Genomic DNA, 21,336 nt, shown 5'->3' on the forward strand with positions numbered 1-21,336 from the left:
AGCTGGTCGAGGCGAGCGAGCGAGAGATGAGGCCGCTCTCTCCGCGGCCAAGTCGACGACGGCCAATCGCAACACCTCGCTTGCTCGACTCTCACCAGCGCCTCCTTCTTGGTGCCAGCTTCGGCCACGCGACCACGCACACCCTCGCTGTCCATCTCGCAACTCGCCTCGGGCCGTCGCCGTGCGCTGCCACCACCTTCGCCTCGCGTCGCTCCTCGTCCCCGCGCCTCTCCACAGCCGTCGCCCTCTCGACCAACGAGCGCAGCCATGCTCGCGTCCCTCGCTGCACGCGCCTACACCACCGTCACTTCGCCCTTCAAGCCCTCGCCCTCGCCCGCTCCTCCCCCTCCTCCTCTCGCCGACCCCGCGTCTCCGTCCCCCTCGACTCGCTCCCCTCCCAGCGGCACCCATTCCGCCCACAGCCTCGACTCGCCCACGACCGACAAGATCGCGCAAGACGCGTCCGACCTCACCGCCGCCGTCGACAGCCGCCCCGTGTCGCCCTCCCCGGCCGCCGCGAGTGCACCTGCCCCCGACGCCATGGACCTCGAAGACGACGACGACGAGCCGTCGACCTTTGCCGCCGAGCGCACGCGCACCACCCGCGCAGGCCGCGCCGACGCCGACGCGCCCGACACGGATGACCCGGCCCTCGGGCCCGACGGCAAGCCCTACCTCGTCGCCGGCCTGTACTGGTCCTCGGCGCTCCCGCCGCGCACTCGCGACACGCCCTCGTCGTCGTCGTCATCGTCGGCCCCGACCGACTGGCGCAAGGTGACGCCGACGAGGGGCACGGCGCTCCCGCCGCCCGTCTACCACGGCGAGACGCTCGTCGACGACGAGCGCGCGTTCCGCCTCCCGTTCGACATCCTCCGCGACTGTTACTATGCGCCCGAGGCCGCGAGCCGAGCCGGCAAGGGCAAAGGGCGCAAGGGCAGAGGGCGCGGCGGCGCAGACGAGGCCGACGCGGCGACGACCAAGCGCGAGGGCAAGGGCGGCGACAAGACGACGGCGGCCGACATCGCCAAGCGCGAGATGAGCAAGAAGCCCGAGCCGTACCGCCACATCGGCAAGAGTGCGTCCCCCTCCACCTCTCTCTGTCCCTTGCCTTTGAGCGGCGCACTGACTCTGCCACGCGCGCGTCTGCAGACGTCTACGTCGACCGCAAGCCCGACAAGGCCGAGCTGCCCGCCATCTGCATGTGCACGCTCCCTGCACGGTCGACCGACATGGGCTGCGGCCAAGGCTGCATCAACCGGTGCGTCGGCGTTGTCCTCCTCTCGAGCGGGCGGACCTTCTCAAGTCGCCAGAGAAGGCGCCGGCCCGCTGGTACAGGACCGCCAGCCACTGAAGCTCGTCCTCGCCCTGCCCACAGCCTCATGCAGTACTGCTGCGACCCGAAGAAGTGCCCGTGCGGCCCGGACCGGTGCGCCAACGTGCCGCTCAACAAGCGCGAGGGCGTCCCCGAGGGCAAGGACGGCTTGAGGGTCATCTGGGTGCGTCCGCCTCTCTCTCCCCTGTCCTCTTCTCGCTCGTCTGAGCGCACGAGGCACGTGTACTGAGCTGGGGAGGTGCGCGCAGACGGGCAACCGCGGGTTCGGGCTCAAGACGATGGTCGACATCAAGGAGGGCGACTTTGTCATCGAGTACCGGGGCGAGGTGCGTCACACTTCCCCTCGCCTCTTCCGCACGTGCTCTCGCGACAGCGAGAGTGAGTACTGATGGTGCGCGACGCATGGACACGCAGGTCATCTCGCGCGACGAGAGCTACCGCCGAGTTTTGACGACCTACAAGGACCAGGGCAGCTAGTGCGTGCCCTCTCTCTCTCTCTCTTCTCGTGATCTCGATCGATGCGCACGACGACTAACGTTGACCCGCGTCCCCGACCGCCCTCGCCTTCGCCCATCCACCCCTTCTTCGACCCGTGTTCTCCTCCTCTTCCTCCTACCCACCTCCTTCGTCCTCGCGCACAGCTACTTCATGGACTACGACGGCTTCGAGGTCATCGACGCCGGCCAACGCGGCAACTCGGCGCGCTTCATCAACCACTCGTGCGGGCCCAACCTCCAGGTCGTCCGATGGCGCCTCGCGACCGTCGAGGAGTACCAGGTGCGTCTCTCTTTCGCTCCTCGACCTCCCCTGCTCGACTACGAGGACGAGACTGACTCGGTTTGCGTGCGCAGATGGGCCTCTTTGCGCTGCACGACATCCCTGCCGGCACCGAGTTGACCTGTACGTCCTCTCCCTCTCGCTCTCCCCTCTCGCTCGCCCGTACTGAGACCTGGACCCTCGTTACAGACGACTACGGCTGGCAAGACTTCTCAACCCTCGCCGCGCCGACGTTCGCCGCCGCACCCGCCGCCGCCGCCGACGGCACCGAGGGCGGCGGCACGATCGCCCTCTCGACCTCGACCGCGATCGACCCGGCGCGTCAGAGGTGCTACTGCGGCGCGTCGGCGTGCAGCGGGTTCCTCGGCGGGCGCAAGCGCGCCGACGCCAAGGCCAAAAAGGCGGCGGCGGCGGCGGCGGCGACGACGACGAGCCGAGGCGCAGCAAAAGGCCGAGCGTCGGCCGCCAACAAGCGCAAGCGCGACGACGATGACGACGACGACGATGAGGGGGAGGGGGACGACGTCGACGAGCGCCCGAGCAAGCGGCCCGTGTTCGCCCAGGCGCGTGTCGTCCTCCCGACCTCGACCGTCCTCGCGCGCGTGCAGGCCGACGCCGCGCCCGGCGCAGGAGCGGGAGCGGGAGGGCTCAAGCGCAGCGGGAGCGGGAGGAAGGCGGCGAGGGAGGCGCTCGGCAAGCTGCTGCGGTAGAGGAGCGGCGACGAGGGTGGGGCCTGAGCGCGAGCCGGCGAGGGCAGCGAGCGTGGAGCGAGGGTTTGCGAGGGGTGCATTGGGCATGGCGTTGTTGTTGCGACCTTTCTTTGAGCTCGACGAGCGCACCGAGCGAGAGCAAGAGCGAGAGAGAAGTTGCTTCTCGACGTCTCGACGACGGCCGGCTCGCTCCGGCCCCTCTCGTTCTCCTCGACTCGCTCGCACTCGAAGCTCTCGCTCTCGCGCCGTTCGCGAACGTCGATGTGAGCCGGCGTTGCACCTGCTCCTCTGCCGCCCTCGCCGCTCGAGCGCGCTCGAGCCTCCTCGCCCTCGGACGTCGTCCTGCCGGCTCGCCCCTCGCTCCTCGCTCCTCGCTCCTCGCCCTGCTCACGAGCGCTCGATCGCTCGCCGATCCCGAAGCCCATGCGTCGAGGCGACCATCTCGTCGAGTCCCTGCGCGTCGACCGTGTCGACGAGCCACTGCATGCGGGCCGTCGCCCACGCGAGCGTGTCCCTGGTCTCGCGGACCCGAGCCGGCGCGGGTCGTCGAGCGGGACCGGGTTGGCGGAGCAACGGCCAACGCGCTGCGTATCGGGTGTGCGCGCGGTAGGCGATGCCGAGTCGGTCGCACAGCGCCTCGAGACGGCGCAGCTCGGCTCGCGTGACGAGGGCCGAGAGCGGGATGTCGAGGACAAGCTCGCGCAGGCTGGTGGGTGGTCTGGTCGGCTCTAGGAACGTGACGCTGACGCGTGCGGCGGCGTCAGGGACGAGCTTGACGTGAAGCTGCTCGACGTGGGGAGGGACCAGGGAGAGGCTGCCCGTGTCGATAGAGGAATCGCCGGCGATGACGAGGCGACGCAGTTGGGGTAAGGTGGTCGGGGTCGGGCTGAAGCGCGGACCTCTGGATCGCGAAAGAGGTACTGGTCTAAGAAGGTGACCGTCAAGGCCGTGATGTTGGGCGTGAAGGCGGCGGCGAATCGCAAGCTGTCCTCGACCGCGACGTCGTGTAACTCGAGCGTCTTGATCGACGGGAGCAACGCTCGGGCCGGGTCGTCCTCGAGCTCGTAGTCGTTGTCGTCGACGTTGACAAAGTCGAGCTCGAGCTCGCGCAGCGCGACAAGGTGCCGCAGGAGGGCGGGCATGTCGTACAGGCGAACCGTGTCCTGGAACCAGATGTTGAGGGTGCGCAGGCGCCGTGGGTCGACGTGCTCGAGGCTCGACAGGACTTAGAGGCTATTTAAGTTGCTGATTTATATTAATTTTATTGTTCAAACATGAGAGCTTAGTACGTGAAACATGAGAGCTTAGTCCGGCGAGTCGACGTCGAGGTAGACGTCATGAGCGTCGTGGTTGATCGAGATGGCGGCGAGCTCGGGGAGCTTCTGCAGAGCGCACGCCCACGCGACGCCCGGTGGGAGGGCGCCGCCTTCGTAGCACAGGTCGAGCTCCTTGACGTAGCGGCCCAAGGGCTCGCCGAGGATGTAGAGCTGGAAGAACGACGAGGCGAAGGCGGACCATCGAATGCGCTGTTGGGCCAAAGCCGGTCAGTCTCGGCGCTGGCCACGAGTCTCGAGAGGAGGGACGAGGAGGCCGAGCGCACCTTGAACAGGATCGAGCGAGCGAGCGCATTCCACCGCTTGTCGACGTGCGCGAGCGAGAACACGCCTTGGCCGTACCATGTTGACCATCGAGCCTTGACGCTGGTCGTGTCGGGGTCGGCGCCGTCGTCGTCTGGCTCAGGTCCACGCTCGCGCCAGCTCTTGTCGGCGTCCTCGACGTGGTCGAGGATGAGTTTGTAGAGCTCTTCGGGGAGCTTGTCGAGCGAGGCGGGCATGTTGAGGACGGCGAGGTCGGCGGTGTCGAGGGTGGGGAGGTGGGAGAGGGAGCGAGGCGAGTCGCCGTCGAGCGGTTGTGCGAGTCGGCGTGGGCGACGACGAGAGCTCTTAGGGCAGATTGAGCGGAGCAGAACTGCTCTAGGCGAGGATGCGGCGACGCTGGGGATGGTGGTCACCTCCAAAGAGATGAGCTCGCCTCTGCTCTCGACAACCGACCCACCCGCTCGCGAGATGCAGGCACAAGACCGCCGCCGCTTCACCGCACCAGAAGGCGCATCGCCCCTGCGCTTCAACGACGCGCCCGCCACCCGTGCCGCCTCGACCTCGTCCTCGTCCTCGCCGCGAGCTGATGGCAGGCAACCGGGCCAGGTCCGCCCCGTCTGTGCGTCCCGAGCCCTCCGTTCCATCCCTACTCACCGAACTGACCGTCCTGCGCCCCCACTCGCAGTCCTCCAGCCGGGCCTCGTCACCGAGGCTGCTGGCTCCGCCTACATCGAGGCCGGCCGCACCAAGGTCCTCTGCGCAGTGTGCGTCCCCCCCTCTCCTGCCCTGATCAGCCCTCGGACACCGTGCTAACCCGTGTGTGCGCCGCAGGTACGGCCCGAAACCGACGCCGCCGAGCGCGCCCTTCAACGCCAAGGCGCGCCTCAACGTCGAGGTCAAGTTCGCGCCCTTTGCGAGCGGCGTCAGGCGCTTCGTGCCCGGCAAGGTGCGCCCTGACTCTCTCTCTCCTGGGACCTGTGCGAGACGAGCGCGCCGAGCTGACCGCCGCTCGAGTACCGGCAGGACACCGAGGCCACCGCGCTCGCGTCAACGCTTCAGCAGGCGCTCGTGCCCGCCATCCTCCTCGAGCACATGCCCAAATCCCAGATCGACCTCTTTGTCACGGTCCTCGAGTCGGACGGGTGGGACGGCGACTTGTCCATGTGCGTCCCGACTGTTTCGCCTCGCTCTCCCTTCTTGTCAGCCGCGGACTGACCGAGGCCGAGCGTCTTGCGCTTCTTCCTCCGGCACAGAGGCGTTACGGCGGCAAGTACGGCGCTCGCCGAGGCGGGCATCCCGATGCGAGGGCTCGTGACGGGCTGCTCGGCCGTGCGTCCCCTCCTCCCTCGCCTCGAACCTGCCAGTACCCCGCTCACTCCTCCCCTCCTCCACAGGCTCTCCTCCCTTCCTCTCCCTCCTCCTCTTCCACTCCCACCTCCACCGCCCTCCTCGACCCAACCCGCTTCGAAGCCCGCGCCGCCCAGTCGTTCCTCACCCTGTCGTGCCTCCCCGCGCTCGGCACGTCGACGAGCGTGCGCGTCAACGGCGTCGTCGACCCCTCGAGCCTCGCAGAGGTGCGTCCCCCTCTGTCCTCTCGCCTCTCTTAGAGGTCGTCTTGCACGAGGCGGGCTCACCGACTGACGAGAATTTGCCCGCCCGTCCGCCCTGCAGACGCTCACGAAGATGTACGACGTGTGCGGCCTGCTGCACGGTGTCGCCAAGGAGGCGCTCCTCACCTCGGCAGCGGCGGCAGCAGCAGCAGCAGCAGAGACGACGGGTACAGCAGCAGCATGAGCCTCTCGCAATGCAAGGCTCGCTTTCCTTGCGCGCGCACGGCCCTCTCGTCGAGAGCGAGAGCGAGAGCGAGAGGGGAGGAACGAAAGCGGGCGGGTTTGCTTTTCACGTCATGCGGTATGCGGCGGGGGGGGCTACTGAGGGGGACAGGGAGGAGGGGCGAGGAGGAGAGGAATAGACACGGCGAGGGACGAGAGAGAAAGAGGGAAGGGGGTCTCCTGCACGCCGCGCTCGGGAGCGTTCTCCTCAGCCAGCTAAAACCTCGAGTCGTTCTTCGTCACGCCTCGTGCCGCCCGTCTCGCCGACCCTCGAGCGCCCGCCGCGGTCCTCGGGCGGCTCCCTCTTCTCGACGAGTCGAGGGTGCCCGAGCGAGGACGCGGCGAGAGAGAGAGAGAGAGGACGATGGGGGACGACGCGAGGTCGGAAGTATCTGATCGAGTGGGGTCATCATCGGAGGAGCGCGTGCGGCGGGGCCGGGAGGGGAAGAGGGGTGGATCGGCGGGAGGGAGGGGAGGGGGAGGGAGGGAGGGCGCGTAGGTGGCGAGGCTGATGCGGCGAGGGATAGGGGTACGGCGACGAGGTGGACGAGAGGTCTAGTTGCCGAGACTGAGAAGCAGGAGGCAAGGAGAGGGGTCAGCAGGTGAGCGCCTTCATCGAGCCGGGGAAGAGGAGAAAGAGGGGACGCACCGGCGCGCGATCTCGGCCTTCTGGCTCTGCAGGGCCTCGACCTTGTCCTCCTTGGTCGCGTTGTCTGAGCGAGGCGAGGTTCGTCAGGTCGCTGAGCTTGAGAACGGAGAGGGAGGGGCGAGAGGCGACGCACGAGCCATGTGCGCCTGGTTGAACGGGTTCTGCGGCGACTTCTTAAACGCCTCGTACATCTTGTCCTCTAGAGGGTGTGTCGAGACGAGTCAGTGGAGGGAGAGGGGGAGGGACGAAAGCGAGAGAGGACACACGGTACTGGTTGAGGCGCAGGCCCGGGTGCTCCTTCTTCAGGATCGGAAGCTGCTCCTCCTTGTACGCCTCGAACTGGGGTAAACGACGAGAGAAAGGGTCAGAGAGGGACGGGAGGTAGAGAGAAGACGAGGGAGGGAGGGAGAGAGGGACGCACGGCCGCCTTGAACCTGCGCTCCGGGTGCGTCTCGATCTTTGCGGCCTGGGACCCGACGTAGGCCTTGTCGGTGCGCGACGTGGCGAGCGAGAGGGCGTCGAGGGCGTCGTCGATGCCCGAGGCGCTGAAGGACGAGGGCCCGTCGTTGCTGTCCGAGGTCGAGAAGGTCGGGATGGCGGGCGCCTTGGGCGGGGCGGCCTTCTTTGCGCCGGCCTTTGGCGGGGCCTTGACCTTGGCGGGCTGCGAGGCTTCCTCCTCGGCGAGGAGGCGGTCGCGCTCGGCCTTGCGGGCTGTGGGTGTACGACGAGAGCGAGGTCAGTCGCGAGGACAAGGGGCGGTGCGAGGTCGAGGGAGGACGGACCGCGAGCAGCCTCTGCAGCCTCTGCCTTGGACTCCTTTGCGGCCTTGCCCTTTGCGCCCTGCCCCCACTTTTCAGCCTCCTGCTGCTCCTTCTCCTGGGCGACCTTTGCCTTCTTGCCCTGCTCCTGCTCCTCCTTGCGGGCCTGTTGCGGAGGGTGGACGGGTCAGGCCGGGTTGCGGGATTTGAGAGGCGCGGTCGAGGTGGGCACCTTTGCGGCGGTGGCCTTTGCGTTCTGCTTTGGCTGGAGGGTGGGGAGGGGAAGGTGGGCGGAAGCGGAGCGAGGAGGAGGAGGAGGAGGAGGAGAGAGGGTCAGCGAGGAAGGAAGGGGACAAACGTGGAGGGATAAAAGGTGGACGTACTGCCATGAGGGTGAGGGAGCTGTTGTCGGTGTCGGTGAGAGCTGCAGCAGGTCGAGGCGAGAGCGAGACGACGAGCAAGCTGGGCCTCCCCGACCCTCGCCTCGCCCCGAGCCCCGACGACGTCGTCGCTTCTCCCTTCACCGGCTCGCTCCTTGGACAGAGCACAGACAGCCCTAGCACCACCTCCACCACAATGTCGATCCCTCGCACCTCGGACCTCAACACCCAGGTGCGTCGTCGCTCCATCCCCTCATCTCATCTCCACCCTCCCCCCCTCCCCTCGGCGTCACACTCGCTCACCCCTCGCCCACACCCAGGCCCGCACCTCATTCCGCCGCTCGTCGCGCAATGCCCGCGGTTCCGTCTCCGAGGTCGGCAGGCGCAGCGAGGCCGGCCGCCTCCAGTTCACCCGCACCCAGGACGACACCAACCTCCCCTCGGCCGCCAAGAAGGACATGGCAGAGTACCTCGCCAAACTCGAAAAGCAGTTCACCATCACCCCGCAGCGCATGCGCATGTCCGTCCTCCCGCCCTTCCTGCGCAACCGGACCTGCAACTGAACCCCCTCCCTCTCAGGATCGTCGACTCGTTCATCGACGTCCTCGACCGCGGTCTCGCCACCAAGGGCAACGAGGTCGTACGTCTACCGCTCCCTCTTCCTCTCGACCCAACCCGCAACCCGTCTCACTCGTTGCCTCGCACACAGCCCATGCTCCCGACCTACGTCTTTGGCTGGCCGACTGGCCAGGAGAAGGGCTCGTACCTCGCCGTCGACCTCGGCGGCACGAACCTGCGTGTCTGCCTCGTCGAGCTCGAGGGCGACAGCAAGTTCGAGGTGACCCAGACCAAGTACCGCCTGTGCGTCTCGCCCTCCCTCTCCTCTCCTCCTCCTCGCCCAACGGCCCACTGACCCTCGTTCTCGCATGCCCCACAGTACCGAGGAGCAGAAGCTGAGCGACGCCCAGGGCCTGTTTGACTTCTGCGCCGAGTGCCTCGACAACTTTGTCTCGGACCACTTTGGCGACGACGACGGCAAGGTCGACCTCGACGAGCCCATCCCTGTCGGCTTCACCTTCTCGTACCCGTGCGAGTGCGTCCCCTCTCTCTCGACTCTCTGTCTCTCGTCGCGGCGACGCCGGTACTGACGACGCTCTCTGCCCGGCGCGCGCAGGCAGGACCGCATCGACCACGGCGTCCTCATTCGGTGGACCAAGGGCTTCGGCGCGCCGGGCGCAGAGGGTGAGGACTGTGCCGCCCTCTTCAAGAAGGGCCTCGAGAAATACGTGCGTCCCACGCTCTCTCGCTCCTTCCGTCGCCGCCTCGTCCAGGACGGACCCACTGATTCCCCCTGCGCGCGCCCCGCAGAACGTCCCCGTCAAGCTCGTCGCGCTCATCAACGACACGACGGGAACGCTCATTGCGTCGGCCTACGTCGAGCAAGCGACGCGCGTCGGCGTCATCTTTGGCACCGGCTGCAACGCCGCCTACATGGAGCGCGTCGGCAACATCCCCAAGATCAAGGACCTCGGCCTCCCCGAGGACGCCCTCGTGCGTCCCTCCTTTTCTCTCGGTGTGTGGTGGACGTGACACTGACTCGTTGGCTCGCGCAGATGGCCATCAACTGCGAGTGGGGCGCGTTTGACTCGACGACGCACGAGCACCTGCCGCGCACGTCGTACGACATCCACATCGACGAGACGAGCAACAAGCCGGGCGAGCAGGCGTTCGAGAAGATGATTGCCGGGCTCTACCTCGGCGAGATCTTCCGCCTCATCATGTGCGAGATGATCGACGAGGGCATCCTGTTCCTCGGCCAGGAGACGTACAAGGTCGAGAAGCCGTGCGTCGACCGCTCTCTCTCTCTCTCTTGGTCTCTCTCGTCCTCCCTCGAGCCCGTGACTGACCTACGGGAGCTTCGCGGCCCACAGTTTCGTCTTCGACACAGCCTTCCTCTCGCTCATCGAGTCGTCCGTCCACCCCTTTCTCTCTCTCTCTCCTCTTGCCCCGAGATCTCCCCCCTGACTCCCACTCGCACCCCTACAGCGACCCGACCGACGAGCTCCTGACCGTCACCGGCCTGTTCGCGCACTTCTTCTCGCTCGACACGACCATCGCCGAGCGCCAGTTCATGCGCCGCCTCGCCGTCCTCATCGGGACGCGCGCCGCGCGCCTCTCGGCGTGCGGCATCGCCGCCCTCGTGTCCAAGCAGGGCCTCATGGACGGTGACGACGTCGGCGCCGAGGGCAAGACGATCGGCATCGCGACCGACGGCAGCTTGTACAACGTGCGTCCCCTGCTCCCTTCCTTCCTTCTGTCGACCCGTGACCCGTGCCTGACGAGCGCCCGTCCCGTCCTCGTCGCCGTGAGCAGAAGTACCCCGGGTTCCCGCAGCGCCTCGAGGAGGGCGTCGTCGACATCTTTGGCGAGAAGGGCCGGTGCGTCGCCCTCTGTCACTGTTCATGTCGCTTCTTCGAGCTCGACGAGGGACATTAGCTGACGAGTGTGAGGGCTTCGCAGTGCCATCAAGACGTACCACGCCGAGGACGGCTCGGGCGTCGGCGCGGCCGTCATTGCCGGTGCGTCGCCCCGTCCTTCTCTTCCCTTGCTTCTCGTCCTTCTCGCCGGGCCCACCTATCTCCCTTCCTCGTGCCGGCACACGTCACTGACCCTCTCGTCTCCTCTTCTCCCTCTCCTCCTCCTTCTCACCTCGCCCTCTCCACCCGCCCCCCTCTCTCCCTCTCTCTCGCTCGCCGATCCACCCACAGCCATGACCAAGGCGCGCATCGACGCCGGCTTCGCGACGCACGTCTGAGCGCGTCTCTTTCGACCTGTGCGGCGTGAGCCGTCGAGGACGAGGACGAGCGAGGGCAGCATGTACAGAGAAGGCGGGAGCGAGCGAGCGAGACGAGGCGAGACGAACGGGGCTTTGGACTGTGACTGTGACTGCCTCTTGTGTCGAGAAAAAGAAGGAATCCCTAGACGAAAATGAATGCAACTCAGCTCGGTCGTGCCGCCAAGGTCCCGTCGTCTCGCGCCCGCTCGGGCCCTCGAGCTCCTCGACCTCTCGCTCTGCGTCTCTCTACCTCCGTCGACTTGCTCGGTCTCTCTCGCTCGCTATCTTGTCGTCTCTCGCTCGCTCTCTCGCCGTCTCTCGCTCGCGGACGCTCTCCCCTCGCGCTCGGCCAAGGTGGGGTCCAACTGCGAGTTGCGATAACGACACGGGTGACGACGAACAAGAGCGGCCCTCGCGAGCGCTCGACACACGATCCCGGCTCTAATACTGCACGCGGTACCCGGGTATCTTGCTGAGCGCCTCGCAGTTGGGGAGCTGCGGCGGTGCGAGAGAGGGGAGGAAGGGGAGGAGGAGGAGGGGGAGTCAGTGCGAGGTACGGGGAGAAGAGAGGGAGAGAGGCAGGACGAGAGGGACGCACCTTGGTGTCAAGGATCTCCTTGATGCGGGCATGGTCGGCGCCGAGACCTGCGAGACGGCGAGGAGAGAGTGTCAGACCCGTTCTTCGACATCCACCCTCGAGCGTCGCTCAGGGAGCGACGTCGAGGGACGGCGACCGTGAAAGCGAGAGAGAGTGAGAAACCTCGAGACGCACCGAGGAACCCCCTCGCGCGATCGAGGCCGTCGGTCCGCCGGTTGAGCTCCATGCGGCACAGGTTCTGCAGCCTCGCGACCCACGCCTCGTTGACCCTGCGCTCAAAGCCCAGCAGGCTGTGCGGCGTGCGGAGCTGGACGGGTGGGAGAGGGGCGGCGGGGTCGGCGTCGGCGTCGGGTGAAGTGGAGGAGGGAGAAGGGGAGGAGGAGGAAGGGGAGGACGACTCGGCGACGGGGGCGGCGGTCGCGCTCGTCGGCGACGAAAGGTGCGCCGCCAGGTCGCGCTTCCACCGCTTCGTACCCGGCTCCGCCGAGCTCGAGAAGGCGCCCACCGGCGCTCCTGCCGCGCCCGCACCCTCACTCGCGCCCGCGCCGGTCACGACCCGCTCGACGACGTCGGCGTTCTCGGTCAGGACGTCGTCAAACAGCGGGTGCTGGCTCCACTCGTCGGCGTCGACGTAGTACCGCGTGCCGGACAGCGTGTCGCGCGCGAGGCCGTGCCGGGCGCGGGGCTCGAACGCGAACGACGGGTCGGGCGCGGCCGACGAGGCCGACGAGAGCCACGAGGGGAGCTGCGAGAGGAGCGAGAGGGCGAAGAAGAGGAGGAGGGGCGCGAGCTGGACCCAGGGCGACGACTGCTGCTGCTGCCCTCGTCCTGCGCCGCCGCCTTGACCTGGTCGTCGCTGCTGCTGCGGCCGGCCCATGCCCGGCCCGTAGAACTGGAACGTCGTCCCGCCGAACGGGCCACCGCCACCGAACGACTGGAAACCGCCCCCACCGCCAAAAGGCCCGCCGCCGCCAAACCCGCCGCCGCCGCCGCCAAAAAAGGCGCGGAACAGGTCCTCGGGCGAGATGTCGTCGGCGCCGCCGTACTGCCCGCCGCCTGCGCCGGCAAAGGGCGAGCGCGCGAACCCGCCGCCTCCACCTCCACCGCCGCCGCCGCCGCGCGAGTCCGGGTCGCTGCCCGTCTGGTCGTAGATGGCGCGCTTGTTCGAGTCGCTGAGGACCTGGAACGCCTTGGACACCACTGTGGTGGACGTGCGTCGTCAGTGAAGTGTACGAGAGAGAGAGAGAGAGAGAGAGGACGAGGGCGCACTCTTGAAAGCGTCCTCGGCGCCGGGCGCGAGGTTCTTGTCCGGGTGGAGGCCTGCAGGGGAGCGAGACCGGGGCGCAGGAGGGTCAGTGTGACGTCGCGAGTAGAGAAAGGGAGGCCGCAGACGCACTCAAGGCGAGCTGGATACGGGGCGAGGTGGGGAGAGGAGGAAAGAGAGCGTCCCGGTCAGTGCGAGGTTGCGCGGACGGCGAGGACGAGAGAGGGGACGGAGGTGGGAGCGCACCTTGCGGTAGGCCTTTTTGACCTGGCCGTCGGAGCACGACTTTTCGAGTTCGAGGATCTCGTAGTAGCTCGTGGTGCGGCATGCGCGGACGCGCTTGACGACGGCGAGCTGGGCCGAGGTGTACTGCTTGGGCGCGGCTTGTGCGGGCTCCTCGGCGGCGGCCGGGGCGGGTTTTGCGCCTGTGGAGCTCGACGAGGTGGTGGTGCGCTGCGAGGTCGAGGCGGCCGAGGGTCGAGCCGAGGTGGCCGACGATGAGGCGGCGGCCGAGGCGGAGGAGGAGGAGCCGCCGTCGCGCAGGCGCTGAGCGCGGTCGAGGAGCTTGCGGGCCTCGGGTGTGGGTTCGAGCTGGATCGACTTTGTCGCAAAGCGGATGGCCGAGTCGTAGTTGTCGCTGTCGAGGTGTCGCTGTGCGATGGCGAGGGCTCGCAGCGCCTCGTCGCGGTTTGCGACCATGGCGCGTGCGGGTGTGGGTGGACGGCGAGAGCTGTAGCGGTGGCGGGTCTAGCCCAGCTGGACAGGGGCGACGTGGTCCGAGGCGAGGAGGGTCGCGTGGACGAGAGCAGCTCGTCGTCTCCGAGACTCTCGCAAGCCATGCCCGCCCCGCCCACACTGCGATGAGCGTCCTGATCTGCTCGGTCACCTTGGCCAGAGCCATCGCCACCTATCGCACCTACTCGCACCACCGACAGAGCGACGAGGGCGCCGCTTGTCCTCGTCCCGCTCCCGCCGACCACGATACCGCCTCGAGCTGGAGTACGAGGTGCGCACCTTACTCTCCCCCATTCACCGTCGCACACTCACTGATCCACGCCCAACTCGCGTCGCAGCCTGTCGCCCTCGTCGACCTCGACTCCTCGAGCCGCCCCACCCCTCGTCTCGACCCCGGCACCTTCCCTCCCACCTTCGCCGCCACCACAACCCCGCACCCCTGCCTTGCGCACTCCCTCGCTCCCCACCGAGCCCGTCCTCGCCGCTCAATTCCCCTTCCCGTCGTCGTGACCCCCACCTAAACCCACTCCTCCTCCTCCTCCTCCCCTCACCGCCCCTCTCACGCCCACCGCCGCAGCCGCACCACCGCCCCACCAGCGCACGCCCACGATCCGCCGCACCCCGTCGAGCATCTCGCGTCGCTCGTCCATCTCGTCGTCGCTCAAGAGCGCCGCCACGAGCCCCGGCTTCACCCCCGCCGCCGCCCACACGCTCCAGCCCGTCCTCCACAGCGCCACCTCCTCGACCGACGACCTGCCCCACGCCGCGCACACCAAGGCCCTCTCCGAAGGTGCCGGCGCAGGGCTCAGCCTCGGCCTCGGACGACCCAGCGCACCGCCGACCCGGCTCGTCGCGCCCTCGTCGCCGTCGCCGTCGCCGAGCGAGCCCAAGCCCGCGCCGCCCACCGGCCGCAGGGCCTTCAGCCTTCCGTTTGGGCGGCGCAAGGCGTCGAGCCAGGGCGGCGCGGCAGCTGCACCGGCGCAGGCGCAGGTGCAGCGAAGCGAGGAGGGAGGCGAGGCCAAGGCGGCGGCGTCGGGTGGGATGCCCGTCATTGAGCGGTTGCGGAGCTTCAGCCGGCGGTAGAGCGTGCTGTCACGAGCTGTAGAACTGTCTGTATTGTTGTAGAATCCGTGCTGCCGTTGAGAGCCTGCTCGACAAGGCGCTGAGAGAGGCGCTGCACCTCGGTTCGGCCGCATCTCTCCCGACCGACCTCGCAAGCCGAGCTTTCACCGGTCCGTCTACTCTCCAGCATATCTTGAGAGTCCGCCTTGCGCGGCAGCGGTGTGCGCCCTGCCCTCGCCGGCCCGCCTCGCGCCTCATCACCTCGAGCGACTCGAGGACCTCACAGCTCGAGCGGCACAGGCCGAGGCCTGACGAGTAGCCGCCCCCAGACCTTCTTTACAGTGTACTGACCCCCTGCCGCACCCGCAGCACTCCCCTCTCGCCTCCCTCGACCTCGCCCTCCCCGCTCCTCGTCCTCGCCCCGCTTGACCTCGTCCCAAGCCCTCCCTCGCCCGCACCATGCCCCGACCAGTCGTCTTCTTCGACATCTCGATCGGCCAGACGCCCGCCGGCCGCATCAAGATGGAGCTCTTTGACGACATCGTGCCCAAGTGCGTCCCACTTTCTCCTCGTCTCGCCTGCAACGCGGACCCAGGGCGCGCGAGCTAATGCCCAAGTCGCACACTGGACAGGACGGCCGAGAACTTTAGGCAGTTCTGCACGGGCGAGCACCGAGAGAACTCGCTCCCGGTCGGGTACAAGAACGCCATCTTCCACCGGTCCGTCCCTCCTACCCTGCCTCTCGCGCTCCGCACACACAGCTGACTGACCGTCTCGCCCCCCCGACGACACCCCGCAGCGTTATCCCGCACTTCATGATTCAGGGCGGCGACTTTATCAACGCCGACGGGACGGGGAGCACGAGCATCTACGGGCCCAAGTTCGAGGACGAGGCGTTCGAGGTGCCGCATGACCAGGCCGGGCTCCTCAGCATGGTGCGTCTCGCCTCTCTCTCTCTTTTTGTGGGTGTAAGGAGGGCTAGGGCTGGCGGGTAGATCCTCGCACTGACACCTCGCTCCTCGCCCTTCGTGCCCTCCCCTCCCCGCCCCCTCCTCCCACACCCTGCCCTGCCCCTCCCTCTCGCAGGCCAACTCGGGCCCGCACACAAACGGGTGCCAGTTCTTCATCACGTGCGACCCGGCGCCGTTCCTCGACGGCAAGCACGTCGTGTTTGGCAAGGTCGTCGGCCAGGACTCGATGCTCGTCGTGCGCAAGGTCGAAAACATTGCGACCGGACCCAACAACCGCCCGAAATTGACGTGCAGCATCACGGGTGCGTCGCACTCGTTCTCTCTGTCCCTCTCTCCTTCTCGCACGTCGAGCCGTCGTCCTGCTCGCCGCGCGCGAGGGATGGAGGGCGAAGTAGCCGGACCAGAGCTGACATTCCTTCCTCTCTGCAGAGTGCGGCGAGTTGTAGACGAGTGCATTGCAGTCTGTCGTCTCGAGCGAGTGCGCTGTGGCGAGGAGAGCTGTCGTCAAGAGAGCGAGAGAGGCTCGAGGCCGGTCGAGATCGTGACGCTGTGCGAGCGGCGAGCGACGAGGTCGGCCGGGCGAGCTCGTGGTCTGCCTCGCTGCTTGTTGCAAGTTTGGCGAGGTGCAGCTTGGAGTCAGACCGGCAAAGCGTCGTCGGCGAGCGAGGGACGAGAGTGGCCAACTTGTGAACGTCTCGGACGCGGCCGATTGGCCCAAGTCGCGCCGAACGCCTCCGCCTCCCCTCGCCCGCCTCACACCTCTCCCTCTCCACCTCAAGCCAGCTCATCGCCAGCTCGCACACCACCATGCTCACTCCCGCAGTCGCTCGCGCTGCCCGCGCCGCACCCAAGGTACGTCCCCTCGCCTTCCCCCTTCGCGCACCTCCTCCCCGATCCTCGACTGCTCTCGCCCGACCGGGTCCTCATCCTCGACCTCCCGCGCCACCACGCGCACCACGACTGCCTCGACAGCCTGCACCTTGCAACACACACGAGCTGACTCGTTCGTCCCCTGCACCCGTGCAGCATGTCCGCGCCCTCGCCACGGTCGCCGACTCGAAGCCTCAGCAGCTCAAGGAGTTCTCGATCTACCGCTGGGTGAGCCTCGCCTCGTTCTCGACATTTCGCAACGCGCTCGTTCGGGCGGCCAAGGTGGCAGGGGCGGGCGCACGGGCGCGCTGGGAGGACTCGATCGTCGAGCTGTCATGGGCGGCGACGACGGCGGCGAACCGCGGCTCGCGTCCGACTCGCTCTGGAGGTCGCTCGAGGGGGTACGGCACACGGTGCGAGTCGATACGGAACCACGAGGGCGGCGCGCGGCATCTGGCGTGCGCATGAGCAGCTGGAGGAGGGCGCGATCGCGACGGCCGCCAGCTCGTCGCCGGCGACGACACACTCTCTTCGCTCTCTCGAACGCGCGCGCTGACCCATTGCGACCCATATGCAGAACCCGGACAAGCCCGCCGAGAAGCCGTACCTGCAGAAGTACTCGATCGACATGAACAAGTGCGGGCCCATGGTGCTCGACGCCATCCTCAAGATCAAGAACGAGCTCGACCCGACCCTGACGTTCCGCCGCTCGTGCCGCGAGGGCATCTGCGGGTCGTGCGCCATGAACATTGACGGCGTCAACACGCTCGCGTGCCTCAAGCGCATCGAGAAGGACTCGAAGGACGTCAAGATCTACCCCCTGCCGCACAGTGCGTCCCGCTCTTCCTTTCGCCTCTCCTGACAGCAACACGGCATTGACGAGCTCTCGTGCTTGCGTGCGCGCAGTGTATGTCATCAAGGACCTCGTGCCCGACATGACCCAGTGCGTCCCTCCCCTCCTCTCGCCTCTTCCTGTCCTCGACCGGGCCTCACTGACTGAACCTTGCCCCTCGCCACAGGTTCTACAAGCAGTACAAGTCGATCCAGCCGTACCTCCAGGCCGAGAAGCCGGCCGACGGGCGGGAGCACCTCCAGTCGAAGGAGGACCGCCTCAAGCTCGACGGCATGTACGAGGTGCGCCCCGCTCTCCCTCTCTCTCTCCCTCTCCTTCTCCCACGCATCCCCTCCTGACTCCTCATGCGCCCACAGTGCATCCTCTGCGCGTGCTGCTCGACGTCGTGCCCGTCGTACTGGTGGAACCAGGACCAGTACCTCGGCCCGGCCGTCCTCATGCAGGCGTACCGCTGGGTCGCCGACTCGCGTGACACGCAGACGGCGGCACGCCTCGAGAAGCTCGCCAACCCGTTCTCGCTGTACCGCTGCCACACCATGTGCGTCGACCGTCCTCGCCCCTCCTCCCCCTCCTCCTCCTTCCTTGGCCTTCCCTTTTCCTTCACAGCGACTGACGCTCCTTCTCTTATGTCCTACAGCTTCAACTGCACCAAGACGTGCCCCAAGGGTGAGCCCTCGCGTCGTCTTCGTCGCCGTCGGCGGCCTCGAGCGTCGCCGGACCCTCCCGGCCTCCCTCCTCGCCCCCTGAGTCCCTCCTCGAGCTCTACTGACCCTCCTGCTCATTATCAAAGGCCTCAACCCAGCCCAAAGCATAGCTCGGTATATAGTCCCCCTTTCCCGGGTTCGGAAAAAGGACTTGCACTGACTCTCCTCGTCGCTCGCAGCCTCAAGCAGGCCATGGCCCAGGCCTGAGCGGCTCTCGTCTACCCTCTCGCGTGCCCCTCTCTACCTCTCGTACTGTCTCTCATTGTGCAATGTCCCACTTTCGTGCCCCAGCATCGAGCGTCGTCGTCGTTCGCGCGAGAGAGAGAGAGAGAGCGCGAGCACCAAGTTTTCCCCGGAGCGCTCGGTCCTCGGTCGCTCTCGACCTGGGCTCGCACGCTCATGAGCCCTGTGCACGACGACTCGCAGAGAGGGTCGACCGCAAGAGAGAGAGCGAGAGGACCTGCAGGCGCTCGTTCCTCCTCTTCCCCGTCCTCCTCCTCGGCGCAAAGTCGGGCGACAGTCGTCACCCGAGGGTCGCCGATCGGTCGTCGAGCTCGAGTAGACGTCTCGAACTGACGATAGAGCGAGATTGAAGCCCTGAAAGCCTGGCGTCGCGAGCTCAGAAGCGATGCGTTCCTGTCGCTCCTCACTGCGACGGCGACGCCGAGGGTGCGCAACTCCCTTTTCGTCGCAGGGAATGGCCTCAGTCTTGAGTGAACGTCTGGATTGGGCGATCGAGAGCAGAGCGGACCCGAAAAGAGCAGAACTGCGAGCTCGAGAGCGACCTTCTCCTCGTCGTCCTCCTTCTCGAGCGCAAAGCTGTGAGCGCGACCTCGTCTGAGGGTCCTCGACTTGGCTCAATCCTCGAGCATACGTCTCGATAAGTCGTTCGAGAAGAAAGCGGAGCCGACAGGAGCAGAGCTGCGAGCTCCTCCTCGGCAACTCTCGTCTTGGGAAGGCCCGCTCGGACCGCCCCTGGACCTGCTCTCTCTTTGCTCCCTGACGCTCTCTGTCGACCGACAATGTGCTCAGTGCGGCTCGAGATCCCTGCTGCCGTTGTCCCTAAATCGCAAGGACCGAATCTGGGGCAGAAGAGGGGATCGTAGCAAGGTCGTAGCACGTGCTACAACGACTCGAGGGGAGGGAGGCTTGAGCGATTCTCGCGCGTTTGCTTCTGCCGGGACGTTCATGGCGAGTCTGGCTGCTACGGTTCGAAGGGTTGAGGAGTGAGAGACCACAAGCCAGCTGGACCCAAGAAGAGCAGAACTGCGAGCTCGAGCGCGACCTTCTCCTCGTCGTCCTCCTTCTCGAGCGCAGAGTCGTGAGCGCGTCCTCGTCTGAGGGTCCTCGGCTGGACCTGATCCTCGCCCATACGTCTCTATAGGGCGACCGAGAGCAAAGCGAACCCGAGAGGAGCAGAACTGCGAGCTCGAGAGCGACCTTCTCCTCCTCGTCCTCCTTCTCGAGCGCAGAGTCGTGCGCTCGCGCCTCGCGACCTGGCTCCGCGACGGCTTCTCTCTCGAGCAGGCGCGTCGTACGACGTCGAACGAGAGCGGTACCGGTCCAAGGAGAGGAATGTTGCGCGAGCGACCACGTCCTCGACCTTCCTCCTCGGCGGCAACGGAAAGTTGGGCGTGGGGCGACCTCGAGCGGCCTGGCAAAGCTCGCTCCCGGTCTTGCCGACATGTCTGTTGAGCCGAGGAGAAGGGAAACGCAAGCACCCGGCTCACGCGAGTGCCTCGTCCACCTCGTTCGGGCTCGAAGCGAAGTCGAGGACCGCCGCGAGCGCAGCGCTTCATCGTCAGGCGGGGGCGCACAGCTCTCGGGATCCCTCGGAAGGCTGATTGAGGACGTCTGCGCGTCTGGGGACCGAGGAGAAGGCCCGTACGCAGCGCAGCTTGCGGCGTCGAGGTGCATCGGCTCATGTGGGGCACATTCGGAAGATGCGGATACTTGCTGGTACGCGCTGGTACTCGCACTCCGCCTCCCCTCCAGCCGGCGGTCGAAACCAGAATCCCGACCCTCGAGCTCTCGCCGCACCTCTTTCTCGGGCCGCAGCGTGTGAGCATCGATGGAGAGGAGCTCTGGCCGACAGCGCACCGTGCTCGCGCGCCGTCGAGCGAGCTACTTTGCTCTTCGCGCTCCTCGTGCCGCGAGGCCACGGCCGCTGCTCTCGCTCTCGCTCTTGCTCTCGCTCTCCGAGTCCAACTCGATCAGTCCGCGCTCATAGAGAGCTCGAGCTCGAGAGAGATCTCGCGACCGAGCTGCGTCGCAGAGAGGACGAGGAAAGAAGTACAACAAGACGACCCGAAACACAGCTTGCCTCGCGCCCTCGACCGCCCCGCTCGAAGCCGCACGAGGACGACGCCGAGCGGGCGCGCTCACGAGATCTCGGTCTGCATGATGCGGGCGGCGAGGCGGCCAAACTGTCGCAGGGCGAGGGTGCGCTGGCGGTACATGAGGAGGAGGCCGCCGACGACGGCGAACGCGACGTTGCACATCTGCAAGGCGGGGCCGCGAGCGTGCGAGGTCAAGACCTGAGTCCGAGAGTAGGACAGAAGACAGGGCGGGACGCACGATGAACTCGAAGTAGTCGTTGTACTCCTGGCGGAGGACCTTTGGGCACGCCTCCCACGTGTGGAGCACGTCCTGGACGCCCCTAGTCGTGCCCTCGAGCGCCTCGTCGCCGCCGTCCTCGCCGCCTCCTGGGCCCGCTCGTCGCGCGAGGCGGGCGGCGAGGGCCCACTCGGGCGAGTCGTGCGCGACGAGGACGACGCCGGGCCCGTCGAGAGGCGGCGAGCGGCGTTGTCGGCGGCGGCCTGCGTCGATGACGTCGCGCAGCTCTTGCTCGGCGGGCGAGAGGGGCTTGTCGTGGGCGTCGACGGCGGGCGCTGGCGGGGTTGAGGCTGGATGCCGTGCCGAGTCGGGCCGGGGCGAGGAGGACGAGGAGGAGGAGGATTGGGGAGGGTCGGCGTCGGCGAGGTTGTGGCGCGCCGGTGCGGCGAGACGCGGGATGCAGCTCAGAGGTCGACGGTTGCCCCACAGCTTGCAGACGGGCGAGTCGAGCTGCGCGGGAGGTGAGAGGGTGAGCGGGGGCGGAAGTCGGCGAGGCGAGGCGAGAGAGAGGGGGCGCACCTCTTGTGGTGGGCAGGGTTGGCAGTCTGCGTCGATGCGGCACAGGTAGTCGCCTGCGGGGGACACGCCCTGCGGGAGGGCGGCGGCGGCCGAGGCGGGTTGAGGGAGCGAGAGGGCGAGGACGGCGAGGGCGAGGCACGCGACGAGGGCGCGGGTGCGCGAGGGTGCTGGCGCGGTGCTGGGTCGCCTTGACCTGTGCATGTTGGCGCACACGGGCGAGCTGGACGAGAGCGAGAGGGACGGACGAGATGAGACGCGACCAGACCTCGTC

General features: G+C 67.4%; 10 protein-coding genes across 10 annotated transcripts; 6 read left to right on the forward strand and 4 right to left on the reverse strand.

The window, feature by feature from the left end:
* Positions 1 to 267: 267 nt before the first annotated feature.
* Positions 268 to 2,820, forward strand: RHOBADRAFT_56389 (uncharacterized protein; the record flags this gene model as incomplete). Its single annotated transcript, XM_018418322.1, has 8 exons — positions 268 to 1,075; positions 1,150 to 1,258; positions 1,376 to 1,496; positions 1,582 to 1,659; positions 1,748 to 1,809; positions 1,975 to 2,110; positions 2,185 to 2,233; positions 2,300 to 2,820. The coding sequence occupies 8 exons, from the start codon at positions 268 to 270 to the stop codon at positions 2,818 to 2,820; spliced, it is 1,884 nt and encodes a 627-aa protein (XP_018267818.1).
* Positions 2,821 to 3,207: 387 nt separating this feature from the next.
* Positions 3,208 to 4,654, reverse strand: RHOBADRAFT_56390 (uncharacterized protein; the record flags this gene model as incomplete). The annotated part of the gene is made up of 4 exons (XM_018418323.1): positions 3,208 to 3,603; positions 3,720 to 4,028; positions 4,143 to 4,346; positions 4,421 to 4,654. 4 exons carry the CDS (start codon positions 4,652 to 4,654, stop codon positions 3,208 to 3,210), a joined length of 1,143 nt encoding a protein of 380 aa, XP_018267819.1.
* A 192-nt stretch (positions 4,655 to 4,846) lies between these two features.
* RHOBADRAFT_56391 (uncharacterized protein) lies at positions 4,847 to 6,245 on the forward strand. Its single transcript, XM_018418324.1, has 7 exons — positions 4,847 to 5,037; positions 5,104 to 5,182; positions 5,250 to 5,364; positions 5,442 to 5,581; positions 5,672 to 5,747; positions 5,813 to 5,992; positions 6,090 to 6,245. Exons 1-7 carry the CDS (start codon positions 4,887 to 4,889, stop codon positions 6,210 to 6,212), a joined length of 864 nt encoding a protein of 287 aa, XP_018267820.1. The 5' UTR covers positions 4,847 to 4,886; the 3' UTR covers positions 6,213 to 6,245.
* Positions 6,246 to 7,033: 788 nt separating this feature from the next.
* RHOBADRAFT_2736 (uncharacterized protein) lies at positions 7,034 to 7,455 on the reverse strand (the record flags this gene model as incomplete). The annotated part of the gene is made up of 3 exons (XM_018412788.1): positions 7,034 to 7,096; positions 7,164 to 7,238; positions 7,321 to 7,455. Coding segments are annotated over 3 exons (273 nt in total), but the record flags the coding sequence as incomplete, so codon positions are not given.
* Positions 7,456 to 8,377: 922 nt separating this feature from the next.
* RHOBADRAFT_30696 (uncharacterized protein) lies at positions 8,378 to 11,054 on the forward strand. The gene is made up of 12 exons (XM_018412917.1): positions 8,378 to 8,557; positions 8,617 to 8,677; positions 8,747 to 8,898; positions 8,975 to 9,130; positions 9,212 to 9,323; positions 9,406 to 9,588; positions 9,651 to 9,880; positions 9,969 to 10,007; positions 10,084 to 10,324; positions 10,411 to 10,475; positions 10,558 to 10,616; positions 10,806 to 11,054. The coding sequence occupies exons 1-12, from the start codon at positions 8,496 to 8,498 to the stop codon at positions 10,850 to 10,852; spliced, it is 1,407 nt and encodes a 468-aa protein (XP_018267822.1). The 5' UTR covers positions 8,378 to 8,495; the 3' UTR covers positions 10,853 to 11,054.
* A 174-nt stretch (positions 11,055 to 11,228) lies between these two features.
* Positions 11,229 to 13,491, reverse strand: RHOBADRAFT_56394 (uncharacterized protein). Its single transcript, XM_018418325.1, has 6 exons — positions 12,982 to 13,491; positions 12,868 to 12,877; positions 12,741 to 12,791; positions 11,646 to 12,671; positions 11,472 to 11,518; positions 11,229 to 11,368 (listed from the first exon to the last, which is right to left on the reverse strand). The coding sequence occupies exons 1-6, from the start codon at positions 13,432 to 13,434 to the stop codon at positions 11,315 to 11,317; spliced, it is 1,641 nt and encodes a 546-aa protein (XP_018267823.1). The 5' UTR covers positions 13,435 to 13,491; the 3' UTR covers positions 11,229 to 11,314.
* A 104-nt stretch (positions 13,492 to 13,595) lies between these two features.
* On the forward strand, positions 13,596 to 14,603 carry RHOBADRAFT_56395 (uncharacterized protein; the record flags this gene model as incomplete). The annotated part of the gene is made up of 2 exons (XM_018418326.1): positions 13,596 to 13,689; positions 14,048 to 14,603. 2 exons carry the CDS (start codon positions 13,596 to 13,598, stop codon positions 14,551 to 14,553), a joined length of 600 nt encoding a protein of 199 aa, XP_018267824.1. The 3' UTR covers positions 14,554 to 14,603.
* A 61-nt stretch (positions 14,604 to 14,664) lies between these two features.
* On the forward strand, positions 14,665 to 15,978 carry RHOBADRAFT_30700 (uncharacterized protein). The gene is made up of 6 exons (XM_018412919.1): positions 14,665 to 14,702; positions 14,902 to 15,083; positions 15,165 to 15,251; positions 15,332 to 15,467; positions 15,619 to 15,805; positions 15,933 to 15,978. Exons 2-6 carry the CDS (start codon positions 14,992 to 14,994, stop codon positions 15,947 to 15,949), a joined length of 519 nt encoding a protein of 172 aa, XP_018267825.1. The 5' UTR covers positions 14,665 to 14,702; positions 14,902 to 14,991; the 3' UTR covers positions 15,950 to 15,978.
* Positions 15,979 to 16,291: 313 nt separating this feature from the next.
* RHOBADRAFT_65758 (uncharacterized protein) lies at positions 16,292 to 18,223 on the forward strand. Its single transcript, XM_018418768.1, has 9 exons — positions 16,292 to 16,355; positions 16,530 to 16,601; positions 16,951 to 17,203; positions 17,280 to 17,316; positions 17,393 to 17,507; positions 17,583 to 17,764; positions 17,864 to 17,892; positions 18,017 to 18,044; positions 18,110 to 18,223. Exons 1-9 carry the CDS (start codon positions 16,311 to 16,313, stop codon positions 18,135 to 18,137), a joined length of 789 nt encoding a protein of 262 aa, XP_018267826.1. The 5' UTR covers positions 16,292 to 16,310; the 3' UTR covers positions 18,138 to 18,223.
* A 2,088-nt stretch (positions 18,224 to 20,311) lies between these two features.
* RHOBADRAFT_47482 (uncharacterized protein) lies at positions 20,312 to 21,266 on the reverse strand (the record flags this gene model as incomplete). The annotated part of the gene is made up of 3 exons (XM_018414990.1): positions 20,312 to 20,431; positions 20,508 to 20,996; positions 21,066 to 21,266. 3 exons carry the CDS (start codon positions 21,264 to 21,266, stop codon positions 20,312 to 20,314), a joined length of 810 nt encoding a protein of 269 aa, XP_018267827.1.
* Positions 21,267 to 21,336: the final 70 nt, after the last annotated feature.

This window comes from Rhodotorula graminis (genome assembly GCF_001329695.1).
Source record: "Rhodotorula graminis WP1 unplaced genomic scaffold RHOBAscaffold_19, whole genome shotgun sequence".
In the NCBI taxonomy this organism is placed as follows: domain Eukaryota; kingdom Fungi; phylum Basidiomycota; class Microbotryomycetes; order Sporidiobolales; family Sporidiobolaceae; genus Rhodotorula; species Rhodotorula graminis.

Bases quoted from the DNA above. Each gene is read 5' to 3' on its own strand.
- RHOBADRAFT_56391 (XM_018418324.1), top strand. From the start codon at position 4,887: ATGCAGGCACAAGACCGCCGCCGCTTCACCGCACCAGAAGGCGCATCG. The intron at 5,183-5,249 runs GTGCGTCCCCCC...TGTGCGCCGCAG, and splicing joins ACCAAGGTCCTCTGCGCAGT to GTACGGCCCGAAACCGACGC. The intron at 5,582-5,671 runs GTGCGTCCCGAC...CCTCCGGCACAG, and splicing joins TGGGACGGCGACTTGTCCAT to AGGCGTTACGGCGGCAAGTA.
- RHOBADRAFT_30696 (XM_018412917.1), top strand. From the start codon at position 8,496: ATGGCAGAGTACCTCGCCAAACTCGAAAAGCAGTTCACCATCACCCCG. The intron at 9,589-9,650 runs GTGCGTCCCTCC...TGGCTCGCGCAG, and splicing joins GCCTCCCCGAGGACGCCCTC to ATGGCCATCAACTGCGAGTG. The intron at 10,476-10,557 runs GTGCGTCGCCCT...AGGGCTTCGCAG, and splicing joins ATCTTTGGCGAGAAGGGCCG to TGCCATCAAGACGTACCACG.
- RHOBADRAFT_56394 (XM_018418325.1), bottom strand. From the start codon at position 13,434: ATGGTCGCAAACCGCGACGAGGCGCTGCGAGCCCTCGCCATCGCACAG. The intron at 12,672-12,740 runs GTGCGCCCTCGT...CGTCCACCACAG, and splicing joins CGCCGAGGACGCTTTCAAGA to TGGTGTCCAAGGCGTTCCAG. The intron at 11,369-11,471 runs GTGCGTCCCTCT...GCACCGCCGCAG, and splicing joins AGGAGATCCTTGACACCAAG to CTCCCCAACTGCGAGGCGCT.
- RHOBADRAFT_30700 (XM_018412919.1), top strand. From the start codon at position 14,992: ATGCCCCGACCAGTCGTCTTCTTCGACATCTCGATCGGCCAGACGCCC. The intron at 15,084-15,164 runs GTGCGTCCCACT...CACACTGGACAG, and splicing joins TTTGACGACATCGTGCCCAA to GACGGCCGAGAACTTTAGGC. The intron at 15,468-15,618 runs GTGCGTCTCGCC...TCCCTCTCGCAG, and splicing joins AGGCCGGGCTCCTCAGCATG to GCCAACTCGGGCCCGCACAC.
- RHOBADRAFT_65758 (XM_018418768.1), top strand. From the start codon at position 16,311: ATGCTCACTCCCGCAGTCGCTCGCGCTGCCCGCGCCGCACCCAAG. The intron at 16,602-16,950 runs GTGAGCCTCGCC...ACCCATATGCAG, and splicing joins AGTTCTCGATCTACCGCTGG to AACCCGGACAAGCCCGCCGA. The intron at 17,893-18,016 runs GTGAGCCCTCGC...TCATTATCAAAG, and splicing joins CACCAAGACGTGCCCCAAGG to GCCTCAACCCAGCCCAAAGC.